General features: G+C 40.9%; 1 protein-coding gene across 1 annotated transcript; it reads left to right on the forward strand.

The window, feature by feature from the left end:
- Positions 1-637: 637 nt before the first annotated feature.
- Positions 638-20,391, forward strand: CGAS (cyclic GMP-AMP synthase; the record flags this gene model as incomplete). Its single annotated transcript, XM_079716327.1, has 5 exons — positions 638-1,261; positions 5,098-5,317; positions 8,827-9,069; positions 16,784-16,886; positions 19,685-20,391. The coding sequence occupies 5 exons, from the start codon at positions 638-640 to the stop codon at positions 20,034-20,036; spliced, it is 1,542 nt and encodes a 513-aa protein (XP_079572453.1). The 3' UTR covers positions 20,037-20,391.
- Positions 20,392-23,676: the final 3,285 nt, after the last annotated feature.

Raw genomic sequence — 23,676 nt, forward strand, 5'->3', positions numbered from 1 at the left:
ACAACGCCAAAGCAGTGTGGATTATTTAAAATGCAAGTGCCATTTTTTGATGGGCTTTTGAGAACCAGTGGCTAAAACTCACCAATAGGAACTTCACAGTTTAAGATTGTGCGTGCTTTTACAAAGTTAAATAATGTGAAATATTTATTCCAATTACAGTCAATCCGCATCTCATTCCATCTAGTAAAAAATTTTTTTCTATTTCCCTTTAATAAAAAAAATGCTTTATTTAAACTTACACTGTAAAAGTTTCTCTGTCAACTTCAGTGTGCGAGAAGGTGTTACAGTTTCCCCCAAAATTTATAGGCGCTACGCCGGCAAATGCGTCTCGCTTTCAAAGCTCGTGAAAGTGTTATGCGCTGCCCTGGGTTCAGTTTTGCGCGGTTCACAAGCCGCCGGCACCGCTCCACGCGAAGGAGAGAAAGCGGGCGACTGCGTGAGCGCCGTGGGCCCGCCCTCCGCGGCGGGGGCGTGGCTCCCCGTGACCGCCTCGCCTTGGCCTCTTCTTCCGCACCGCGTTTGCTAAGTTCCCGCCAGATGTTGAAGTTTCATTTCCAATCGCCACTGCTGGCTCCTCCTCCCAAGGCCTTTTCCCGAAGCCGAGTCTTCTCCCTCTGGGGAGCCGAGAGCGCCAGCCATGGCCCCGCGGCGCGGAAAGGCGACGGGAGCAGCTTCGGGGGCGGAAGCCGCCGCCCCCAGGGTCTCGGCGCCGCGTGTGAAGGGCGCCCCGACCAAGCCTAGAGAGTCCCCGGCCGTCCCTGAGGCCGCCCGGCCCAGCGCGCGGAGGTGCGGCCCCGCTAGGCCGTCGGGATCCCGGAGGGAGAAGAGCGGCCCGGACTCCCAGGAGAAGCGGCAGGTACGCACGCGGGCTGCCCGCGCCGAGGACCAGGCGGAGGGTCCGGCTGCTCGGACCGAAGGGGTGATGCCTCCCGCGGCCCCGGGACGGCCCCTTCCCAGGCCTGCATCTCGCCGCGAGGGCACCGCGCGCTCCGCTCGGGAGCGGAGGCCCCAGCCCGGGCCCACGGAGGTCCCTGGCCCGCTGGCCCCAGTCCCCAGTCTCGGGTGCGGGAAGGAGGCGCCCGGCGCCTGGAAGCCCCGGGCGGTACTGGAGAAGTTGAGGCTGAGCCGCCCGGAAATCTCTGCGGCGGTGGAGGTGGTGAACAGGATCACGGACCACCTGCTGCGGAGACTGCAGAGCTGTAAGTCCGAGTTCAAAGGCGTCGCGCTGCTGCGCACCGGGAGCTACTATGAGCGCGTGAAGGTGAGCTGCGCCGCGCGTCCGCTGCAGTTCCCGCGGCTCATACCCACCTCCTTACGCGTCCCTCACTTCCCTTCGGAAGTAACTCACACTCGTGTTCTTTTGTGGCCTGTGACATAGCTGTTTTGTTTTGGCTTCCCATCTAGATTGCAAGCTCCACTGTCACAGAACGTTTTGCACAACTTTAAACCCTTATACGGCTGCTCAATTTATTGCTGTGGACTCAGTGATATTTGATTATCGCAGAAAGATGGTGTATGTATCGGTCTTTGAATCTTAAACTCTTTTAGCACTGAAGACCACTCATATAATTCCATCTAAAGCTTCTTGAAAGACAAGTGAGCAGAACTTGCATCAGACTAATCTGCCTGGAGCATGATTCTTACTACATAAATGTCGATCAGTTCTGTTATGTGGAGGGTCCAAAGGGAAGAGAAAGTTATTAGTTAGAACTAGAGAACAAGAAGACACTTAGAGAACAGTCTCCCATCAGAACCACTCTCCTTTTTATTTATTTATTTATTTTTAAACTTTTTAATTTCGTTTTGGAGTATAGTTGATTAACAATGTTGTGTTAGTTTCAGGAGTACAGAAAAGTGATTCAGTTATACATATACATGTATCTGTTCTTTTTCAAATTCTTTTCCCGTTTAGGTTGTTACATTATATTGAGCAGAGTTCCCTGTGCTATACAGTAGGTCCTTGTTGGTTATCCATTTTAAATATAGCAGTACCCCTCTCCTTTTGAAAATCAAGCGGATGGAAAGAAATCCAGTGAAATTTGTTTTATCTAAAACATGTATTGCTTTTAAAAAACTGATTGTAAAAGGTATATACGTGTTCATTGTGGAGTTGACCCAGTGCCTGCCCTCAGTAGGTTCCCGCAGCACAACAGTACCCCTGCTCCATACTTCTTTCCTCAGCCTCTCCCGTATTTGCCCCTGTTCCGTGTTGATGTCCCTGGAAAATTCAGAAAAGCATATAGAAGAACAGTATTATTCCTGTTTGTTTTATTCACCGTTATTTTGGTGTATTTTCTTCTGTTATGCATACACTTGAATTTCAAAGTTGGATTCCAAACTTTATAATTGGTAAGGGGATAGACAAAAGACACTTCTCATTAACTCTTTTACTTGGATTCATATTGACACATTTCCATTCATGTATTTTATTGTAATATTATCAAATTCTAGGTGAAAATCTGGAAGTTTTCTTGTAGAAATTTCCTGTGGGATTTCCAGTTCATAATGTTCTTTTTGTCCATCCCCAGCACCTCACCCCCGCCTCCGTCTAAGCCACCATCATCTTTCACCTGAATTTTGCCTTTCCAATCTCCTTGTTTGCCTTCTTATAATATCTCCACAGAGGCCAGAGTAAATTTTTAAAAATACAAAGCTAAAACCTGGCTTCTCAATGAACATGATGGAATAAAATCTGAACTCCTTTCCAGGATCTACAGGTCCTCGCAGAATCTGGGCCCCGGCCTCCTTTTCAACTTCATTTCATGTCACTCTTCCCCTTGTCCACATGGACTGATTTTTGTTCCTTGAGCTAAAATTTTAAAAGACTTGACAATTCCAAGTTTGGAGAAGATGTGGAGCAACTGAAACTCCCTTGCATTGATGCTGGGAGGATAAATTGGTACTACCTCTTTTGAAAACTGACATTTTTTTTTAAAGTTAAAGATTCGCCTGTCTTGTGGTCCAACAGTCCCACTCCTGGGTACATGTACAATAGAAATGAGGGCTCATGGCCACCCAAAGGCATATGTAAGAATGCTCAGAACAACTTCATAATAGTTAAACTCAGAACTATTTGTAGTAGTTAAAAACTGGAAACAACCCAAATACTCAACAACAGAATAAGTAAATCGATTTTGGTATATTCCATTAATTCAGTGGAATACTACACAGAATGAAAAAGAACAAACTACCACTATAGACATAACGATATAGATGAATCTCACAAACAGTGTTAAATGAAAGAAATCAGGTATAAAGGGTACCTACTATATGATTCAGTTTATATGATGTTCCCAAACAGGCAAGCCTAACCTATGGTATTAGAAGTCGGAGTTCTGGCCGCTCTTGGTGGAGGGCTTCTGATCAGGAGTGGGAATGCTGCTGGGGATGGGAATAGGGCAATTTAGAATGCCCTCAAGGCTCACTGTCCTTACTGGGATTCAACCATTTTTCTTGAATAAATCCTCCTTGGATTGTTGCAAGCCTTTGGTTAATTTACAGAGACCTGAAAAAGTTGAATTTGACCTTTTCTGCCCATGTTCTTGTTACTTTTATGGAAAAGTGGATTTTCAGAGGCTCTTACTTCATTCCCACTGATGGCACTTCACGTGTTTGTTTCACCCCCATAGTACGTCCTAGTCAGCTTGGGCTGCCATAATAAAATATCATAGACTGAGTGGCTTAAACAACAGACATTTATTTTCTCATGGTTCTGGAGGCTGGAAGTCCATGATCAGGGTGCCAGAATGGTTAGGTTCTGGTGAGGGCTGTCGTCCTGGTTCGCAGATAGCCACCTTCTCCCTGTGTCCTCGCTGTGTTTCTCAGAGCACGTGTGCAGAGACACAGCAACCGATCTCACTTCATCTAAGTCCACCAGTCCTATCAACTAGTACCCTACCCTCCTGATCTCATTTAACCTTCATTATTTCCTAAAAGCCCTGTCTCCAAGTACAGTTACATTGGGGGTTAGGGCTGCAATACATGAATTTTGAGAGGACACGGTTCACTGCACAGCATGGTACATCTCAGTTTGGACTAGCCACGTTCACATGGTCAAAAGACATAGGGCAGGGCTTCCCCGGTGGCACAGTGGTTAAGAGTCCGCCTGCCAATGCAGGGGACACGGGTTCGAGCCCTGGTCCGGGAAGATCTCACATGCTGCGGAGCAACTAAACCCGCGCGCCACAACTACTGAGCCTGCGCTCTAGAGCCCGAGAGCCACAACTACTGAAGCCCGCGTGCCTAGAGCCCGTGCTCCACAACAAGAGAAGCCACCACAATGAGAAGCCCGCGTACCACAACGAAGAGTAGCCCCCGCTCACCACAACTACCAGATGCCGTGTTGAATAGTACAGTCCAATAGCTGTACTTGAAGCATACTCCTAATGAGTAAAATACTTGTGCATTTTTAATATAGGAAAATAATCATTTATTATAATTGCTGTAACTATTATTGTGGTGATGAAGAAGATTCTTTGAAGTTCTTATTTATTTATTTATTTTTGGCCACGCTGCACGGCTTGTGGGATCTTAGCTCCCTGACCAGGGATGGAACCTGTGCCCTTGGCAGTGAAAGCGCGCAGTCCTAACCACTGGACCGCCAGGGAATTCCCTGAAGCTCTTAAAATGCTGTGGTTCAAACACATTAATGTAGTTAGTGTATGACTTGGAGCTCATACTCATTTGGCTGACTGTTAGCTGTAAGGAGAGGGCCCTTGCTCAACTAGTCAGGAGGTAACTACACATATTTTTGAGACCAGTGACAGGGGTCTGGCTCAGTGTGTAGCTCGTAACTTAAAAGGTAGCACCTTAAATTTCTTTAATTTTATCAAGCTTTAATCTCAGGAAAAAACTGGTACAGATTTTTAAAGCTTGCATACTACTTTTAATTGTTTTTAAGAAAATGAGTATAGAACGTACAAACTGAAGCCAATACTCTTCACCTAGTTCTCCTAGTCTCACTCCCAGAGGGTATAAATATTAGAAATCTTGCTTTTCATAGTAGGATTTTAAGTGGAAATTTTAAGAAAAAACATTGTAGTTGGTTGGAAAATATTCACAAGCAAACACATCAGTGCTATTTTTACTGTTTCTTAGATTTCTGCTCCTAATGAATTTGACGTTATGTTCAAACTGGAGGTCCCCCGAATTCAGCTAGAAGAATATTGCAACAGTGCTGCTCATTACTTTGTGAAGTTCAAAAGAAATCCCAAAGGAAATCCTCTGGGTCAGTTTTTAGAAGGGGAAATATTATCAGCTTCTAAGATGCTGTCCAAGTTTAGGAAAATCATTAAGGAAGAAATTAAAAATATTGAAGGTAAGATCTTTGACTTTTGATTCTTAAAGATCTAATCATATCTACTAATTGCCTCTCCTGATCTTTCTTGATCTCCGTGCAGCAGACTGTTGACTACTACCTCCTAGAAACAACTCTTTGCTCTTGATTTTAGTCTACTATATTTTCTTGGTATTCTTCCTAAATGTTGATTGACTCTATTTTGTTTTTTTTTGTTTTTTTTTTGTGGCCGCACCATGCAGCTGTGTGGGATCTTAGTTCCCTGACTAGGGATTGAACCTGGGCCCTCGGCAGTGAAACTGTGGAGTCCTAACCACTGAACCACTGGGGAATTTCTGACTGGCTCTATTTTGGCCTCCACTGAATATTCGCTGAAATGCTGCCTGCACCACGTGGTGTATGTGGTTGAATAAAATTGGTGGGATGCCCCTCTGAAATTTGTAAACACAAGTTGCAATGCATGCTTTGAAGGGAGTGAACTGGGAGAAGTGGTAGCAGTTGGGGTAGAGTGGGTGGTGGAGTAAGGCCCTGAGGCAGAAAAGAGCTTGATAAGCTCTAGAAGCAAAAAGGTCCATGTGGACAAGGGGAAGAGTGACATGAAATGAAGTAGAAGAGGAGGCCGGGGCCAGATTCTAGGAGGACTTGTAGATCCTGGAAAGGAGTTTAGATTTTATGTCATGTTCATTGAGAAGCCAGGTTTTAATTAGAGGGTAATGATTGGCTTTCTGTTTTAAAAAATTTGCTCTTTTTTTGGAGAAGATATTATCAGAAGGCAATTGAGAGTTTGGATATGTTAAGTTAGAGATTCCTATGATACACTGAAATGAATGTGTCAAGTATGTAGTTGGATATGGGTTTGGAGCTCAGAGGGTATGTTTGGGCTGCAGGTAAACATATAACTGGCGTTGACAATGGATGAAAGCACCTAGGTGAAGAGTGTAGATTCATTTTTCATTAATGTAATCAATGGTCATTGGTCATCTGATGTGCTAAGTGTTGTAGGTGTTTGGGATCTATTAATGAACAAATAGATGAAGACCCTCACCCGTCTGTACCTTATAACCATGTAAGGCATACACGCCTTTAGTAGCAAATGGAAAACATAATTACCTTGTATAGTAGAAAGTAGTAAGTCCTACGGTGAAAAAGTGTAGCGAAGTGAGAGGGTTCAGGAATGCTGGGGGTGGCACAGGGGAGAAATTGCAGTGTTGAGTAGAGTGGTTAGAAGAGGATCCCATTGGAGGTTGGGGAGAAGAGAGGGAGCAAAATGTGACTGAGTATTCTGCAGGAGTGGTCAGTGTTGACAATGCTGCTGACATCCAGAAAGCCACTGGAGTTTGGTCTTCAGTTTGTTTTCTGGGGGTGTTGGTAACTTTGACATAGCAGTGTCGGGGGAGTCCTGAGCACACAAGAGAGTAGGTCAGCAGGTGTGGCAACTCTCTGGAAAGTACTGGGTGCGAAGGAAGTAGAAAGAGGGGTAAGTATGGGGGCGCAGCAGATGCAGGGTCAAGGGAGACGTGTCCTGTAGAGTGAGAGACCCTGGATCCCTTTGTATGCAGACAGGCACGCTCCAGTAGGGAGGCGGAGGCCACTGATGCGGGAGAGGGAGTGACTGAAGGAGCAAGGTGAGAAGGAAGGGACCCAGAGACCATGTGCACGGTGGCCTCTGAAAGGTGGACAGACACTTCCTAGGTGGTAGTAGGATGAAAAGAGAAGATGATGGGTAACAGGTCGGTGGGTTGGTGGATTTAGTGACAAGAGAATGATGCTCTAAGATTTTCTCCTTCGTGCTCTGTCTTCTCTCCCGTTGTTGTGCCTTCCAGAAGTCTTACCTGGGAGTGGCCTTTACTGCTTGTGCACCCCACATCCCTGAACCAGGATCTCTCATCCAGACATCCTTCCCGAGTTGCTGGCCAGCTTCTCAGTGGCCATCTCCTGTTGGGTCTCCCCCAGGCACCTAGAGCTCAGTGTATCTGAAATGAAGTTCATCTCAGCCCAGTCTTTCTTCTTCCCGCCCAACTCTGTTGAAGAGTAGACTCAACATCAACCATTTCCCAGGCCAGAATCGTGGGACGGCCTCCCAGACTCCTGCCTTCTTCCTTACCTCACGGATTCAGTTTATCCACCAGTTCTATTAGTTTGAATCTCTTTAATTGCTTTCACTTCTGCGACCTGGGTCTTTTTTTTTTTTAATAAAAATTGTACATATCAAGGTGTACAACGTGATGTTTTGATATGCATAGTGAAATGACTACCACAGTCAAGCTAATTAACATATCTTCTCACATAGTTACCTTTTTGTGTGTGAGGTGAGAGTACCTGAAATCTACTCTCTTAGCACATTTCCTGTATGCAGTACAGTCATATTAACAGTCATCATGCTGTACGTTAGGTCTCTAGACTTACTCACCCTACATAACTGCAACTCTGTACTTTTTTTTTTTTTTGTGGTACACGGGCCTCTCACTGTTGTGGCCTCTCCCGCTGCGGAGCACAGGCTCCGGACGTGCAGGCCCAGCGGCCATGGCTCACAGGCCCAGCCGCTCTGCGGCATGTGGGATCTTCACGGACCGGGGCACAAACCTGCGTCCCCTGCATTGGCAGGCGGACTCTCAGCCACTGCGCCACCAGGGAAGCCCTAACTCTGTACTCTTTGATGAACATCTTCCCACTTCTCCCACCTCCCCGCCCCTGGTAACCTCCATTCTACAGTCTGCTTCTATACATTTGACTTTCTTAGCTTCTCCATATAAATGAGGTCATGCACTTTGCTTAGCACAATGACCTCCAGGTTCATCCATATTGTCACAAATAGCAGGATTTCCTTCCTTGTTAAGGCCGAATAATATTCCATTTTCTGTATATGCCACAACCTCTTTACCCATTCATTCATCAGAGGACACCTAGGTTGTCTCAGCATCTTGGCTGTTGTGAATAACGCTGCAGTGAACAGTGCTTGCTCTCTGTGTCCTGATGCTCACTGCCTCTCTGTATGACATGCCTCCAGCCTCTGGGCTGGGCTGTTGCTGTTTTGTTTTTTTCAGTTTGGCTGTGCCACACAGCTTGCAGGTTCTTAGTTCCCCGACGAGGGCTTGAACCTGCACCCTCGGCAGCAAAAGCGTGGAGTCCTAACCACTGGACCGTCAGGGAATTCCCGCTGAGGTCTTCTGAATCACCTCTCTCCTCCCTGCTGCTCATCTGGCCTCTTATGCAGGCTTCCCTCCAAACCACCATACACAAATTTAAATGAAAATTTAATCACAGCACTCCCAAACCCCAAAGTCTTCGGGGGCTACTCGTTTTATATACCAGACAGAATCTTGATAGTACTCACACCCCATAATGGGTATCAATAAATACTGGCTAAATGAGTAAAACACTGCCTTGTGGGGTCATTTTTTTCTTTAGAACTAATTTTCATCTTACACTTAGTACTATGGATCTCCAATTATAGCTATGTTATTTTCCCTGTGTTTTTAGAGAAAACTGGATTGATAAGCCCTTTCTTCTTTATTAATATGTTTAAACAGATACAGATGTCATGGTGGAGAGGAAGAGAAGAGGGAGCCCTGCAGTAACACTTCTGGTTAGAAAACCTAAAGAAATATCTGTCGATATAATCCTGGCTTTGGAATCTAAAAGCAGCTGGCCTGCTAGCACCCAGGGAGGCCTGCCCATCAGTAACTGGCTTGGAGCAAAAGTTAAGAACAGTTTAAGACGACAGCCATTTTACCTCGTACCCAAGCACGCAAAGGAAGGAAGTGGTTTTCAAGGTATCTTGACTATGAAGGTTAACTTAAAAGACGTCCATATAAAAGAGTCGTTAATGTTACATACTAGGGCAGTGAAAGGTCAACTAGTGCTATTGGCATTTCAAGAGCCATTAGGCTAAATAGGCTACAAGATGGGAGTTTGGTGAGAGATGGAATTGAAAAGGGCATAATTGTAATAGTAATATCAAATACTCAGCTTTAAAATGTCTGCTAGCCCATGTTTGAATGTTGTTTTTGTTTGTTTGTTTTTAATAAAGAAAAGCAAGTACTGGCCTTGCAGTCAGACTGCCCTGGATCTGAATCCTGAGGCTTCTTCCCTTACTAGCTGTGTGACCTGGGGCTAGTTATCAAACCCTGCTAAACCTGTTTGCTCATCTGTATATGTTTTTATTACACTAAAAAATATACAAACATTAATATACAAATTCCTTCAAACTTGTAATCATCCATAGTTTACTTTACCTAACATAGGAGATTGAATGTCAACTAAGTACAAGTATCGTTACATGTAAAATAAACCTAGAAGGTATGTCTTTGCATTGAAGATCATTTTCAGAATGATACTTTATGAGCATGGCAGGGACTGTATATACATTTCATCATATTTCTCAATACCTCATGTCAAAGCATATATGCAATAAGTGCTAAAATAGAAAAAAAAATCAATAAAACTACAGTATTCCCAGATATCTAAACTATCTGCCCAGCATTTTAAATTTATTTAAATATTTTAAAAGTTATTCATCAATTTCAATTCTGACATTCCAATCAATGAACATGCAAAGCTTTATTTAAAAAAAATAATAATTCATACACTGTTGGTGGAAGTGTAATATGGTACAATCCCTTTGAGAAAAGGTCTGGCAGTTTCTTAAAAGGTTAAACATATATCTTCCCTAATCCAGCATTAAGTCCATAACATATTTATATAAGAATATATGTAATAGCCAAGATCTGGAAATAGCCCAGAAGTCCATCAAAAGATAATGGATAAACAAACTGTAGTATATTCGTAAAATGGAATACTACTCAACAACAAAAAACAATGAACCACTGATAAGAGGACGGATGAATATTAAAAACATTCACATTTATATAAGAATATATATAATAGCCAAAATCTGGAAATAGCCCAGAAGTCCATCAAAAGATAATGGATAAACAAACTGTAGTATATTTGTAAAATGGAATACTACTCAACAACAAAAAGCAATGAACCACTGATAAGAGGATGGATGAATACTAAAAACATTAAGACAAGTGAAAGAAAACAGAAACAAAGGGTCCATACTGTATGATCTCAATTATATTAAGTTCTAGAACAAGCAAAATTTATCTATGGTTTTTTAAAAAATTAGAGCAGAGGTTGCCTGAGGTGCTGGAGATTGATTAGGAAGGGACAGGAGAGAACTTTCTGGGGTGATGATAACTTTTTGATGGGGGTTTAAAAAGATCCCACATGCCGCAACTAAAAATCCTGCTTGCCTCAAGGAAAATCCCGCACGCGGCAACAAAGAACACGTGTGGCAGCAAAGAACCCACGTGCTGCAACTAAGACCCAACACAACCAAATAAATAAAGAAAACAAAAAAACAAACGACACAGGTGCAGTCATTTGTCAAAACTCATCAAATGCTACATTTAACATGTGTGCGTTTCACTGTTTGCAAATCTTACCTAAAAAATCACACACGCAAATAAATATTGAACTCCAGTTCATAATATTCATGCTGAAGTGTTTATGGGTAAAGTATTCTAATTAGTTCCACAACTTGTTTTATCTTATTTATTAAATTTTTAAAACAAATATTTACTTATTTATTTGGCTGCATCAGGTCTTCACAGAATCTTTGTTGTGGCATGCAGGATCTTTGGTTGTGGTGCGTGGGCTCCAGAGCACATGGGCTCAGTAGTTTTGGTGCGTGGGCTTAGTTGCCTGGAAGCATGTGGGATCTTAATTCCCCGACCAGGGATCGAACCCACATCCGCTGCATTGGAAGGTGGATTCTTAACCACTGGACCACCAGGGAAGTCCCCATCCACAACTTGTTTTAAAATAACAGTTTTCTTTAAAAAAAAGAATTTATGGATGGATAGATGGATAAATATGTGATAAAGCAAATATAGCAAAACATTAATTGTAGAATGTAGGTGGTAGGCATATGAATGTTTACTATAAAATTCTTTCAACTTTTTCTGTATATATATATATATATATATATATATATTTTTTTTTTTTTTTTTGCGGTATGCGGGCCTCTCACTGTCATGGCCTCTCCCGTTGCGGAGCACAGACTCCCGACGCACAGGCTCAGTGGCCATGGCTCACAGGCCCAGCCACTCCGTGGCATGTGGGATCCTCCCGGACCAGGGCACGAACCCGTGTCCCCTGCATCGGCAGGCGGACTCTCAACCACTGCGCCACCAGGGAAGCCCTTCTGTATATTTTTGAAGGATTTCAAAATATTAAGTTTAAACCCACTTGAAAAAATTCCTCCAGGTGGTTAAGCTACCCAACTTAGTATGCTTAAATTCATTGTTTTCATTATTGTTTCTAATTTTAGGTATTGGAATTAAATTGTAATTTAGCTTTGTTTCATAACTTTGTAAAGCATTCACATGGTTCCAAAGCCAAAGCTACAGAAAAAAGTATTCTTAGGGAAACATAGCTTCCCTTTATGTTCCCTCTAAACTCTTCTCTCCTTCCCTGATTGGAAACCCTATAATTGTTTTCAGTTCACCTTTCATTTTTAAAATGTACAAGTAAATACATATATATATATATATATATATTCATATGCAACACCCCCTCTTTAAGATAAAATGTACACTTTTTTATTTTCACTTAATAAGATATCTAGGTTATCACTCCATAGCTCTGTGTAGAGATAGCACTGGTTCCTTTTTTAAAAAAACTTTTACACTGTTTTTAACGGTTACTTTCCATTTACAGTTACTACAGAATATTAGCTGTACTTCCCGTGTTGTACACTACACCCTTGTAGCCTATCTTATATCCAGTAGTTTGTACCTGCCCCTCCCCCCGCACTGATTACCACTCATTTGTTCTCTGTATCTGTGAGTCGTCTTCTTTTTTGTTATCTTCACTAGTTTGTTTTATTTTTTAGATTCTACATGTAAATTACATCATACAGTATTAGTCTTTCTCTGACTTAGTTCACTTAGCATAATGCCCTCCAAGTCCATCCATGTTGCTGCAAATGGCAAAAATTCGTTCTTTTTTTGGCTGAGTAGTATTCCACTGTATATATATATACCACATCTTCTTTATCCATTCATCTGTTGATGGACACTTAGGTTGCTTCTTCTGTATCTTGGCTATTGTGAATAATGCTGCTGTGAACATTGAGGTGCATGTATCTTTTCGAATTAGTGTTTTTGTTTTTTTTTGAGCACCCATTCCTTTTTACAGTCTGTTTTTCCAGCTGGTCAAGGAATAATAAGGCCATATCTAATTTTGCTGGTATTGCCAAAATCACCTCCATACAGAATTCACCAATTTGCATTCCCACAGAAGTGTATGAGAGGACCCATTTCACCCTCAGCTTTAACAACAGAACTCATTAAACCCTTTGGAATTTTTGCCAATAATCCAAAAAGAGAGAAATGATATTTCAACATAGTTGTTTAAAATAAACTTTTAATTTTAGAATAGTTTAAGATTTGCAGAAAAAGTACAAAGATGATATAGAGAGTTCCTATATACCGCATACCTATTTCCCATTATTAGCATCTTACATTAATATGACACATTTGTCATAATTAATGAACCAATATTGATGTAGTCTTGTTAATTAAAGTCCATACTTTACTCAGATTTCCTTGGTTTTTACCTAATGTCCTTTTTCTGTTCCAAGATACCATCTAGGACGCCACATTGCATTTAGTTGTCACGTCTCCTTAGCCTCCTCTTGACTGTGACAGTTTCTCAGTCTTGCCTTGTACTTGATGACCTTGACAGTTTTGAGGAGTACCAGTCAGATATTTTGTGGAACGTCCCTCGTTTGGCATGTGTCTCATGCTTTTCTTTTTTTTTTTTTTTAGTAAATTTTTTTATTAATTAATTTATTTATTTTTGGCTGTGTTGGGTCTTCGTTTCTGTGTGAGGGCTTTCTCTAGTTGTGGCAAGTGGGGGCCACTCTTCATCGCGGTGCGCGGGCCTCTCACTGTCGCGGCCTCTTGTTGCGGAGCACAGGCTCCAGACGTGCAGGCTCAGTAGTTGTGGCTCACGGGCCTAGTTGCTCTGCGGCATGTGGGATCTTCCCAGTCCAGGGCTCGAACCCGTGTCCCCTGCATTGGCAGGCAGATTCTCAACCACTGTGCCACCAGGGAAGCCCTCTCATGCTTTTCTTGTGGGTTAGACTGGAGTTCTGAGTTTGGTGGAGGAGGACCGCAGAGTTGAAATGCCATTCTCATCATATTACATCAAGGGTACATCATGAGTATGACTTAGCACTGCTGGTGTGGACCTTGATCACCTGGCTGAGGGAGTGTTTGCCAGGGTTCTCCACTGTTAAGATCCTTTCTTTCCCCCTTTCAACACTGTGTTATTTGGAAGGAAGTCACTGTGCACAGCTCACACTTAAGCTCACCTCTTTATTTTTTTTAAATTATCTATTTATTTTTATTCGCTTGTGCCGGGTCTTAGTTGTGGCTCCCGTTCTCCTTAGCAGTGGTATGTGAACTCTTAGTTGCGGCATGCATATGGGATCTAGTTCCCTGAGCAGGGATCAAACCCAGGCCCCCTGCATTGGGAGCGTGGAGTCTTAACCACTGTACCACCAGGGAAGTCCCTAAGCTCACCCCTTTAAGAGCAGAGTATTTACACAAATTATTTGATATTCTGCATGGGAGATTTATCTCTTCTCTCCCATTTATTTATTTACTAAAATCATATCAGTATGGACTCATGGATATTTGTCTCGTATTTGGGGCTATAATTCAATACTGCTTTCATTTTGTTGCTTAAATTGTTCCAGCTTTGGCCTTGAGGAGCTCTTTCATTTGTCTCCTGTGTCCTTTTGACAAACGTCTCATAATTGTGGGTTTTGTTTTGTTTTCAGCACTAACTCACTTTCTGGTACTACAAGATGCTCCAGGCTCATCTTGGGTATTTCTTGCCTCAGTCCTAGAATCAGCCATTTCTCCAAGGAACGCTGTATCCTTTTATTGGAGAGTGTACTAGAACCATGACCTGGGTGCTATGTGTGCTCTGCTACTGGGGTGTCATCCCTCTCAGCTGGGGTAGCAAGGAAATATATGTATGATTACTAACCCCAGCACATGCACAGCTCTATAGGTATTTCCATGTGTCACCACCTGTATCTGTTTTAAGTGGTACATGAGTTCACAGTGATGTCTCTAACTGAATCCATTACCACGTGGACCATTCCACCTTCTCTCCTTGCTCTCTGTAACCTCTCATTCCAACAGTGAGAAACCTGGCTCCCACCATCTGCCACCCACCTACTCCATCGTTCCTTGTTCAGTTCCAGCCCACATGTATGGATGGTTCGGAACTGTAAATCCATTCCCCTGTGTGCACAGTGCATGTGTACAGTTCCTTTTGCCTTCAGTCTTACAGACCCCATTTCCAAAGTAACTTAGGTCAACACCTTTTGCCCCCGTGCCCTTCAGGGAGTTTGTGTCACACATTCGTAATACAGTTAGAGTCCCTTTTCACAGTCTGCATTACTTCTTGAGATCCCTTGACCTTCCAAGTGACTTAACAGTTTGTGTATGTTAAGGTTCACTCTCTGTGCCATGAAGTTCTGTTGGTTTTGACAAATGCATTGCATCGTGTATCTACCATTACATGATAACAATAGTTTCACTTCCCTAAAAAGTCCCTGTGCTTCACTTATTCAACCCTCTGCAGCCCAAACCTCTGGCAACCGCTGACCTGTTTGCCATCTCTATAGTTTGCCTTTTTCAGAATGGCATAAATGGATGTTGTAAATGGATTTATACAGCAGCTATGAGCACACGTATCTCTGTGCCACCTTCTCCATATATTTATTGTCTGTATATATTGTGTAGGCTTTAGTATACTCTTTATTCTGTACCCCCAAAATCTTTGTCTGTCCTTGAGCTATACCATATTGTCATACATAATGTGACTTTATAAGTCTTGATATCTGCTCTCTGACTTTGTCCTTCTTAAAGAGTGTTTTTAGATATTCTTGACCCTTTTATTTTCATAAAAATGCTGGTATTATCTTGTCAAGGTCTACAGAAACATTTTTTTTTGGAGTTTTGATTGTGAGTGCATTGACTCTATAGATGAATTTGGGGAGACTTGATATATTTACAATAACGAGTCTTCTAATTCATGTGCAGGTGCACATCTCCATTTATTTAGATATCCTCTAATACTTTTTAGTGAAGTTTTTTTTTTTTTTTTTGCGGTACACGGGCCTCTCACTGTTGTGGCCTCTCCCGTTGCGGAGCACAGGCTCCGGATGCGCAGGCTCAGTGGCCATGGCTCACGGGCCCAACCGTTCCACGGCATGTGGGATCCTCCTGGACCGGGGCACGAACCCGCGTCCCCTGCATCAGCAGGCGGACTCTCAACCACTGCACCACCAGGGAAGCCCGTCAGTGAGGTTTTTGAATTTTCTCCACAGAAAGTTTATATGTCTTTTGTTAGATTTACTCATAGGCAATTGTAACTTTTTATTATGAAAAATTTTAAACCAATAGAAAAGTAGACTGAAGAATATGTTCAACTCACGCATACCTGTCACCCAGCTTCTTTTGTATTTCCTACATATACAGTTATATCATCTATCAGTAATGATAGCTTTGTTTCTCTCTTTCCAGGGATATAACCCTATTTTTCCTTCTCTTACTGTGCTTGCTAGGTTAGCCAATGCATGTTGAACAGAAATGGGGATAGCACACAGCCTGCCTTCCTGATTTCAAAGAAAAAACTTCAACTTTTTACATTAGATTATCATGTTGCTGTGGGTTTCTTTTTATAATCTACCTGTTATTAGATCAAGTTTCCATCCACATTTAACTTACTCAGAGGTGTTTTCTTTTAATGATGAATGAATGTTAAATTTTATTAGCTGTACTTTCTGCTTCTGTTGAGTTGATCATATGTTTTTCCCCTGTTCTGTTAATGTGACAGATTATATTGATTGATTTTTAAAATTATAAACCAATTTCTGATTAAAACCAGATAGTGATAGGATGGTCAGAGCTTAAAAGAGCTATCCATGGTTAAAACTTGGGGAGAAGGGGGAGATCATTCTGTTCTTACATAAACTCCCAAAAAATAGAAAAAAAGGAAATGTTCCCTGGTTCATTTTACATGAATACCCAAACTTGCAAGCATGATATAAAAGGATAAACAAAAAACTTCAATCAATTCAAATTATTATTGAAACAAAATGTCAACAGACTGTATTTAGCAATATATAAAAGGTAATACATCTTACCATGGCTAAATGTATTAAGCTCTGAGTTCTCCCCCCAATTTTTTTTCTATCTTGGCACATTGTTTGCTTGTTCCAATCACTTGTTTTAATATGTAATCACATTATTTATCTGTTCACTTCTTTTGGTCTATCTCCCCCTAGAAATTTTTCAGGATGATATTTTAATGAAGGAAATCGTTTAAATATTGTGTTGTTTATATTGTTTGTTTTTGGTAAAGTGCTTTTCTATTTTTCTTTTGGAAATTAAGAAGAAACATGGCGTCTGTCCTTCTCTCACATTGAAAAGGAAATTTTGAAAAATCACGGACAATCTAAAACATGCTGTGAAATTGATGGAGTGAAATGTTGCAGGTAACCTCCTTATTTTGTGAAATGACAGATTATCAATAGAATGCTTAGTTCTTTGTTGACTCCATAGTTTAAACCTGAAGATGATCCTTGGTGGGTTGAGTCCTGGGGGCAGTGCATGGCTGGATTGACCTGGAGTATTAGAGTGTAAGAATGAAACCAAGGAAGCCAGGTCCAAGGGACTAAGCAAAGAGTGTTGTTAGAAGGCAATGGTGGGACTTCCCTGGTGGTCCAGTGGTTAAGACTCTAAGCTCCCAACACAGGGGGCCCGGGTTTGACCCCTGGTCAGGGAACTAGATCCCGCATGCCACAACTAAGAGCCTGCATGCCACAACTAAAAGATCCTGCACGCGGCAACGAATATCCTGCATGCGTGCCACAACTAAGACCCAGCACAGCCAAACAAATAAATAATAAAAACTAAAATTAAAATTAAAAAAAAAAAGAAGGCAATGCTGGGGAGCATAGTCCTGAGCCTGGATTATATGGATGTGGATGTATGAAAGTAGGACAGAGCGAAGGGTGTGAACACTAGTCATGACTAGCCGTGACAATTGGATTTGTCTTAGTGTTCTGGTTGCTTCAAGGTAATGAATATTAGTGTTGCATAATGGGAGGAGACCAAAGGACCACTCTTATTGGATGCTGGTGCTTGCTTTGAGGTGGTTTGGCTGTATTGAAGGCCAGGGACTGACCAGGTAAATTTGAAACAACACTGAGAGATGGGTAATTATTTTTCTGGTAGCATAGACACCATAAAGAACTGAGCTTGAAAAGGAATCATTCATTTGAGTTTCTAAAGTTGTCTGGAATAAGGATCACAAAAGTTAAAAGGTTAAAACAAGAATGCCCAATGTGCAGGCACAGGAAGTTCTTTAAGGCTTCATATGCAGGCTTTGAAGGAAGCATTAAGAAAAATATATTGTTGATTAGGCTTAGTAATTTTATAACATTAAATTTTGTCAACTGCTAAATAACTGGATGATTAATGTAAACCAAAGTAAGACAAAATCATTTTATAAAAATTAAAACAAGATTTTTCTAGGTACTAAATAACTGGATGAATAATATAAATATCTGCCGGTTTCATGTAGTTGAATTAATCCTGATAGAATAAAATATTTAAGCCAGGAATGGGGAAGAGGAAAGGAAAAAATAGGTTCTTGAAACTTTAAAGCATGTATTTGAAAAAATAATTAGGTTTTAGAATGACTCTGTAATTATATTATTTATATATATTGGGTTGGCCAAAATGTTCATTCAGTTTTTTCCGTAAGATGGCTCTAGTAGCACTTAGTTGTCTTCAACATCATTTGAAACAATTTTGTTAGATTGTATTGACAGCTGTCATATCAATGTGCATTAAAAAAAAACTTACCAAAATCGGTGAATTTTTGTGTATCCATTTTAATATTGAAGATGGAAGGAAAAAAAGCAACATTTTTGGCATATTATGCCTTATTATTTCAAGAAAGGTAAAAACGCAACTGTGAAACGCAAAAAAAGATTTGTGCAGTGTGTGGAGAAGGTGCTGTGACTGATCGAATATGTCAGTAGTGGTTTGTGAAGTTTCATGCTGGAGATTTCTCCCTGGACAATGCTCCACAGTTGGGTAGACTAGTTGAAGTTGATAGTGATCAAATCGAGACATTAATTGAGAACAATGAACGTTATACCACGCAGGAGACAGCCGACATACTCAAAATATCCAAATCAAGCATTGAAAATCATTTGCACCAGCTTGGTTATGTTCACTGCTTTGGTGTTTAACTTCTGGGTTCCACATAAGTGAAGTGAAAAAACCTTCTTGACCATATTTCCGCATGCGATTCTCTATTGAAATGTAACGAAAACGTTCCGTTTTTAAAACAAATTTGTGATGGGTGATGAAAAGTGGATACTGTACAATAATGTGGAACAGAGGAGATCGTGGGGCAAGCAAAGTGAAACACCACCAACCACACCAAAGGCTGGTCTTCATCCAAAGAAGGTGATGTTGTGTATATGGTGGGATTGGAACAGAGTCCCCTATTATGAGCTCCTTCCGGAAAACCAAACAATTCCAACAGTACTGCTCCCAATTAGACCAACTGAAAGGAGCACTGACGAAAAGCGTCCAGAATCAGTCAACAGAAAACGCATAATCTTCCATCAGCATAACGCAAGACTACATGTCTCTTTGATGACCAGGCAAAAACTGTTACAGCCTGGCTGGGAAGTTCTGATTCATCTGAAGCGTCCAGAATTAGTCAACAGAAAATGCATAGTCTTCCATCAGGATGATGCAAGACCTCATATTTCTTTGATGACCAGGCGAAAACTGTGTACAGCTTGGCTGGGAAGTTCTGATTCATCCGCCGTATTCAGCAGACATTGCACCTGCGGATTTCCATTTATTTCGGTCTTTACAAAATTGTCTTAATGGAAAAAATTTCGATTCCCTGGAAGACTGTAATGTTCTGGGACCTGGAACAGTTCTTTGCTCAAAAAGATAAAAAGTTTTGGGAAGATGGAATTACGAAGTTGCCTGAAAAATGGCAGAAGGTAGTGGAGCAAAACAATATGTTGTTCAATAAAGTTCTTGGTGAAAATGAAAAATGTGTCTTTTATTTTTATTTAAAAACCAAAGGAACTTTTTGGCCAACCCAATATCTTTATTGTTGTTTGTATCTATATGTATTATAATATCTGTATTGTTTACTATATCTATATGTTTTTCCTGTAAGATACCTAAGGTTCTTTGTGGAATGAAACAGGTTGTAAAGAAGTAAAAATAAATGGTTTTCTTTTTTATTCAACAGGAAAAAGTGTTTAAAACTAATGAAATATCTTCTAGAACAACTGAAAAAAAAGTTTGGAAACCGAAAGGAACTGGATAAGTTCTGTTCTTATCATGTGAAAACTGCCTTCTTTCACGTCTGTACCCAGGACCCAGATGACAGTCAGTGGCAGTCCAAGGATTTGGAGCTCTGCTTTGATAACTGTGTGACATACTTTCTTCAGTGCCTCCAGACAGAACAACTTGAGCATTATTTCATTCCTAAAGTCAATCTCTTCTCTCGAGACCATATTGACAAGCTAAGTAAAGAATTTCTGTCAAAGCAAATTGAATATGAAAGAAACAATGGATTTCCAGTTTTTGGTGAATTTTGAAATTATATTTTTAAAAAGAATCAAGAATTAGATTGACTTTATAATCATTGAAATGTGTCACAGCAATGATTGACTAAAATGAATGTAAATGATTATTCAGCTCTCCGTTTCTCTTCATAAACTCTAATCAATAAAAAAAGGATGGATTATCCTAGGAAACAGATTATTCAAGGAATAAGAAGCAAAGGAGTATTTAAAATATAAAAGCTTTACCAGAGTGGCATGAAAAAGACAAAATACATATCACCTCAATTAAATTCATCAAGCACTGACTGAACACCACTTCTTACCTAGCACAGATGTGTGGAAGGAGGCAAGGTCATTGCCTCCATGAACTGGTAGGTTTCGTTTAACATACAAATATGTTTGGAAGCCATGTCCTGTCCTATGTGTTAGGATAGGTAAGAAGGAAATGAAAAAATAGGTTCTGTGTGTCCCGGGAAGTTCTTAATCTTTCATAGAAAAATATAGGATACTTTTCTACACATGGCTAAATATAAAACATAACTTACTTTCTTTTAAGTAACACTTTTATATGTATTTCTGAAAAGGCAATACACACATGGTACAAAACTCAAAGAAAAGGGTATGGAATAAAATGCCATCCTCTCTCCTCTGCACTTAGGCAGCATTCAACTTGAGGCAGTTGCTGTCTGTTAACTTTTTCCTATTCAGATATTTTGCACATTTTCTTACTGGCTTTTTAAATTGTTTTCTCATTGTCATTTTGTTGTCATTCTCATATCATGAATAACTTCTGTGTAGACTGTCTATACCAATTTTTGTGTCTTCTAGTGAGAAAGGTTTTAAAATTTAAATTTTGAATGTATCAGTCTTCTTTATGCTTGTGCATTTTATGTATCTTCAACAACCTAATGTGTTTGAACATACTAAAACTTGGACATTTGGAGGAGAGTTTTGGGGACAGTGTGTGATAAATAAATAGAAACTTAGGCAAACAAAAAAATCCAAGCTACTTTTAACTCCAGGAAAAAATGAATGTGCGCAAGAAAACTAATCATAGTCTAATTTGAGAATATTACTCAACTGTAAGTATTTGTGAAGTCAAAGTAATATTATAACTATTGACTATTAACCTTATCAGGATTATGATTAGTTATATGGAGAGGATAGGGCCTGAGTGCTTGTGAGTGACGGTGGTAGAGGGGGTTGGACTATATTAGTTTCCTACTGCCGTATAACAACTTACCACAAACTTCGTGGATTAAAACAGTATACATTGGGGCTTCCCTGGTGGCGCAGTGGTTGAGAGTCCGCCTGCCGATGCAGCGGACACTGGTTCGTGCCCTAGTCCGGGAGGATCCCACCTGCCATGGAGCGGCTGGGCCCGTGAGCCATGGCCGCTGAGCCTGTGTGTCTGGAGCCTGCGCTTCGCAAGGGGAGAGGCCACAGCGGTGAGAGGCCCGCGTACCGCAACAAAACAAAACAAACCAGTACATATTTATTATCACAGTTTCTGTGGATCAGGATTCTGGGCATGGTTCCGCACAGGGTCTCACAGGGCTTCAGTCAAGGTGTCAGTTGGGACTGCAGTCTTATCTGAGGCTTGACTGGAGAAAGATCCACTTTTATTGGCAGTATTCAGTTTCTTACAGTTTTAAGACTGAGAACTTCAGTTACTGTTGGCCAGAGATTGCCCTCAGCTGCTAGAAACTGCCTTCAGTTCCCTGCCATGTAAACTCCCAGCATTGGCAGCCCATAACATGGCAGCACTTCAGAGCTGGGAGAGAGGGAGAGACTCCAGCAAGAGGGTGCAAGTCTTATTTAACATAATTACATACACATGATCATGTACATCCCATAACCTTTACCAGATAATTGGTTGGAAGCAAGTGATTGGTCCCACCCATGCTCAAGGGGAGGGGAATCACGTAAGAGTGTTATGTCAGTTTAAACAACTGTATAGTTGGGGGAAAACACTACCCACAAGACTACTCTCACTTCTGACATCAGTTGCAGTTTCAGGAGATTCTCCAAATCATTCTCAGGTTTGATAATTCACTAGAAAGACAGAACTCAACTGAAACCAGTGTATTTATGGTTACAGTTTATTACAGAGTAAGGATATAGGTTAAAATTAGCTAAGGGAAAAAGCACAGAAAGCAGAGTCCATGAGGGTACCAAACACAGGCATTCTTTTTTCCCTGGGGAGCCATGGATACATTTTATCTCTTGGCATCAATGTATAACAATACACATGGAATATTGCTGACCAGGGAAGCTCACCTAAGCTGCAGTGTTCACAGTTTTTATTGGAGCTCAGTGGTTGGCTTGATTTAATGCTGTTTTTCAGTTTTGGTATCAGTTATCTTAGCTTTATGAGTTGAAGAGTTTTTCAACTTTTCATCTTTTATTTCCAGAGGGTATGTCAGATTTACCCTCTTGAAAGCCCTTGATTACTTTTCCTGTTTCTTCTGTTTTATCTATTCAGCTTAACTACCTGAGTTAATTTTAGTAATTTAGGAAAATATAGTCACACTTGTGAATTCACATTTGACATACAGTGTTCTTTAAAGAATCAGCTGTTGGTTTTCACTGAACACTGTATATTCTAATTTGTTAATTTCTGCTTTTACGTTTCTTCTTTTCTCCTATCAGTCTTCCTATCAGTAATACCAGGAAATTATTAGTGCATAAATGAATAATGTAGGATTAGGTGATGAGGGTCTAACTAATTATACACAAATATAAATACTAAATGTTAATATGAGTAATTATCATATAGGGAACAGAAAACTGTACACAAAACTATAAGGGGAGGTAGGGGAACATGATTAGTCAAAGAAACTTTCATGGAAATCAATTTACCTAGGATTTATTTTAGCATGGAGCACTACGCTAAAATGTAAGAAACAGCTGTTGTGTATTTTTGTCCCATGAAATCTTTTTACTGTTTCATTTCAAAGTAGGTTAAGTATAAGAAAAGTACCAAGGGACTTCCCTGGTAGTCTGGTGGTTAAGAATCTGCCTTCCAATGCAGGGGATGTGGGTTCAATCCCTGGTTGGGGAACTGAGATCCCACATACAGGGCAACTAAGCCTGTACGCCGCAACTACTGAGCCTGCGGGCCTCAACAAGAGAGCCTGCATGCCACAAACTACAGAGCCCATGCGCTCTGGAGCCCGCGCACTGCAACGAAGAGCCCTCGCGCTCTGGAGCCCACGCCATAACTAGAGAGAGGCCCGCGCACCACAACAAAGACCCTGCTCACCACAAGAGCCTGCATGCCACAACGAAGATCGCGTGGGCTGCAACTGAGACCCGATGCAGCCAAAACTAAATAAATAAAATAGATAAATATTTTAAAAAGTACCAAATAAAATACTATTTGATAACCACAAAATTAAAGGGCTATTGAGAAAGACATATCAGCTTGTCTTTTATCATAGAAACAAATTTACCGTGTTAACAGCATCTTTTTCACTGCTATGACAACATCTGAACAAGCTTTAAATGCTTTAAAGACTGACCTTAAACAGCAATGTTACAGGAGAAAAAATTTGTTTTTATTTCTTTAAATAAAGATAGTAAAAAGTGAACTTTTAATGCTACAGTCCTTAAGATCCATACAAAAATTTTCAACTCAAGGTTATATTTGATTTTATGAAAGTATAAAATA

This window comes from Hyperoodon ampullatus (genome assembly GCF_949752795.1).
Source record: "Hyperoodon ampullatus genome assembly, chromosome: 12".
Classification (NCBI taxonomy): Eukaryota; Metazoa; Chordata; class Mammalia; order Artiodactyla; family Ziphiidae; genus Hyperoodon; species Hyperoodon ampullatus.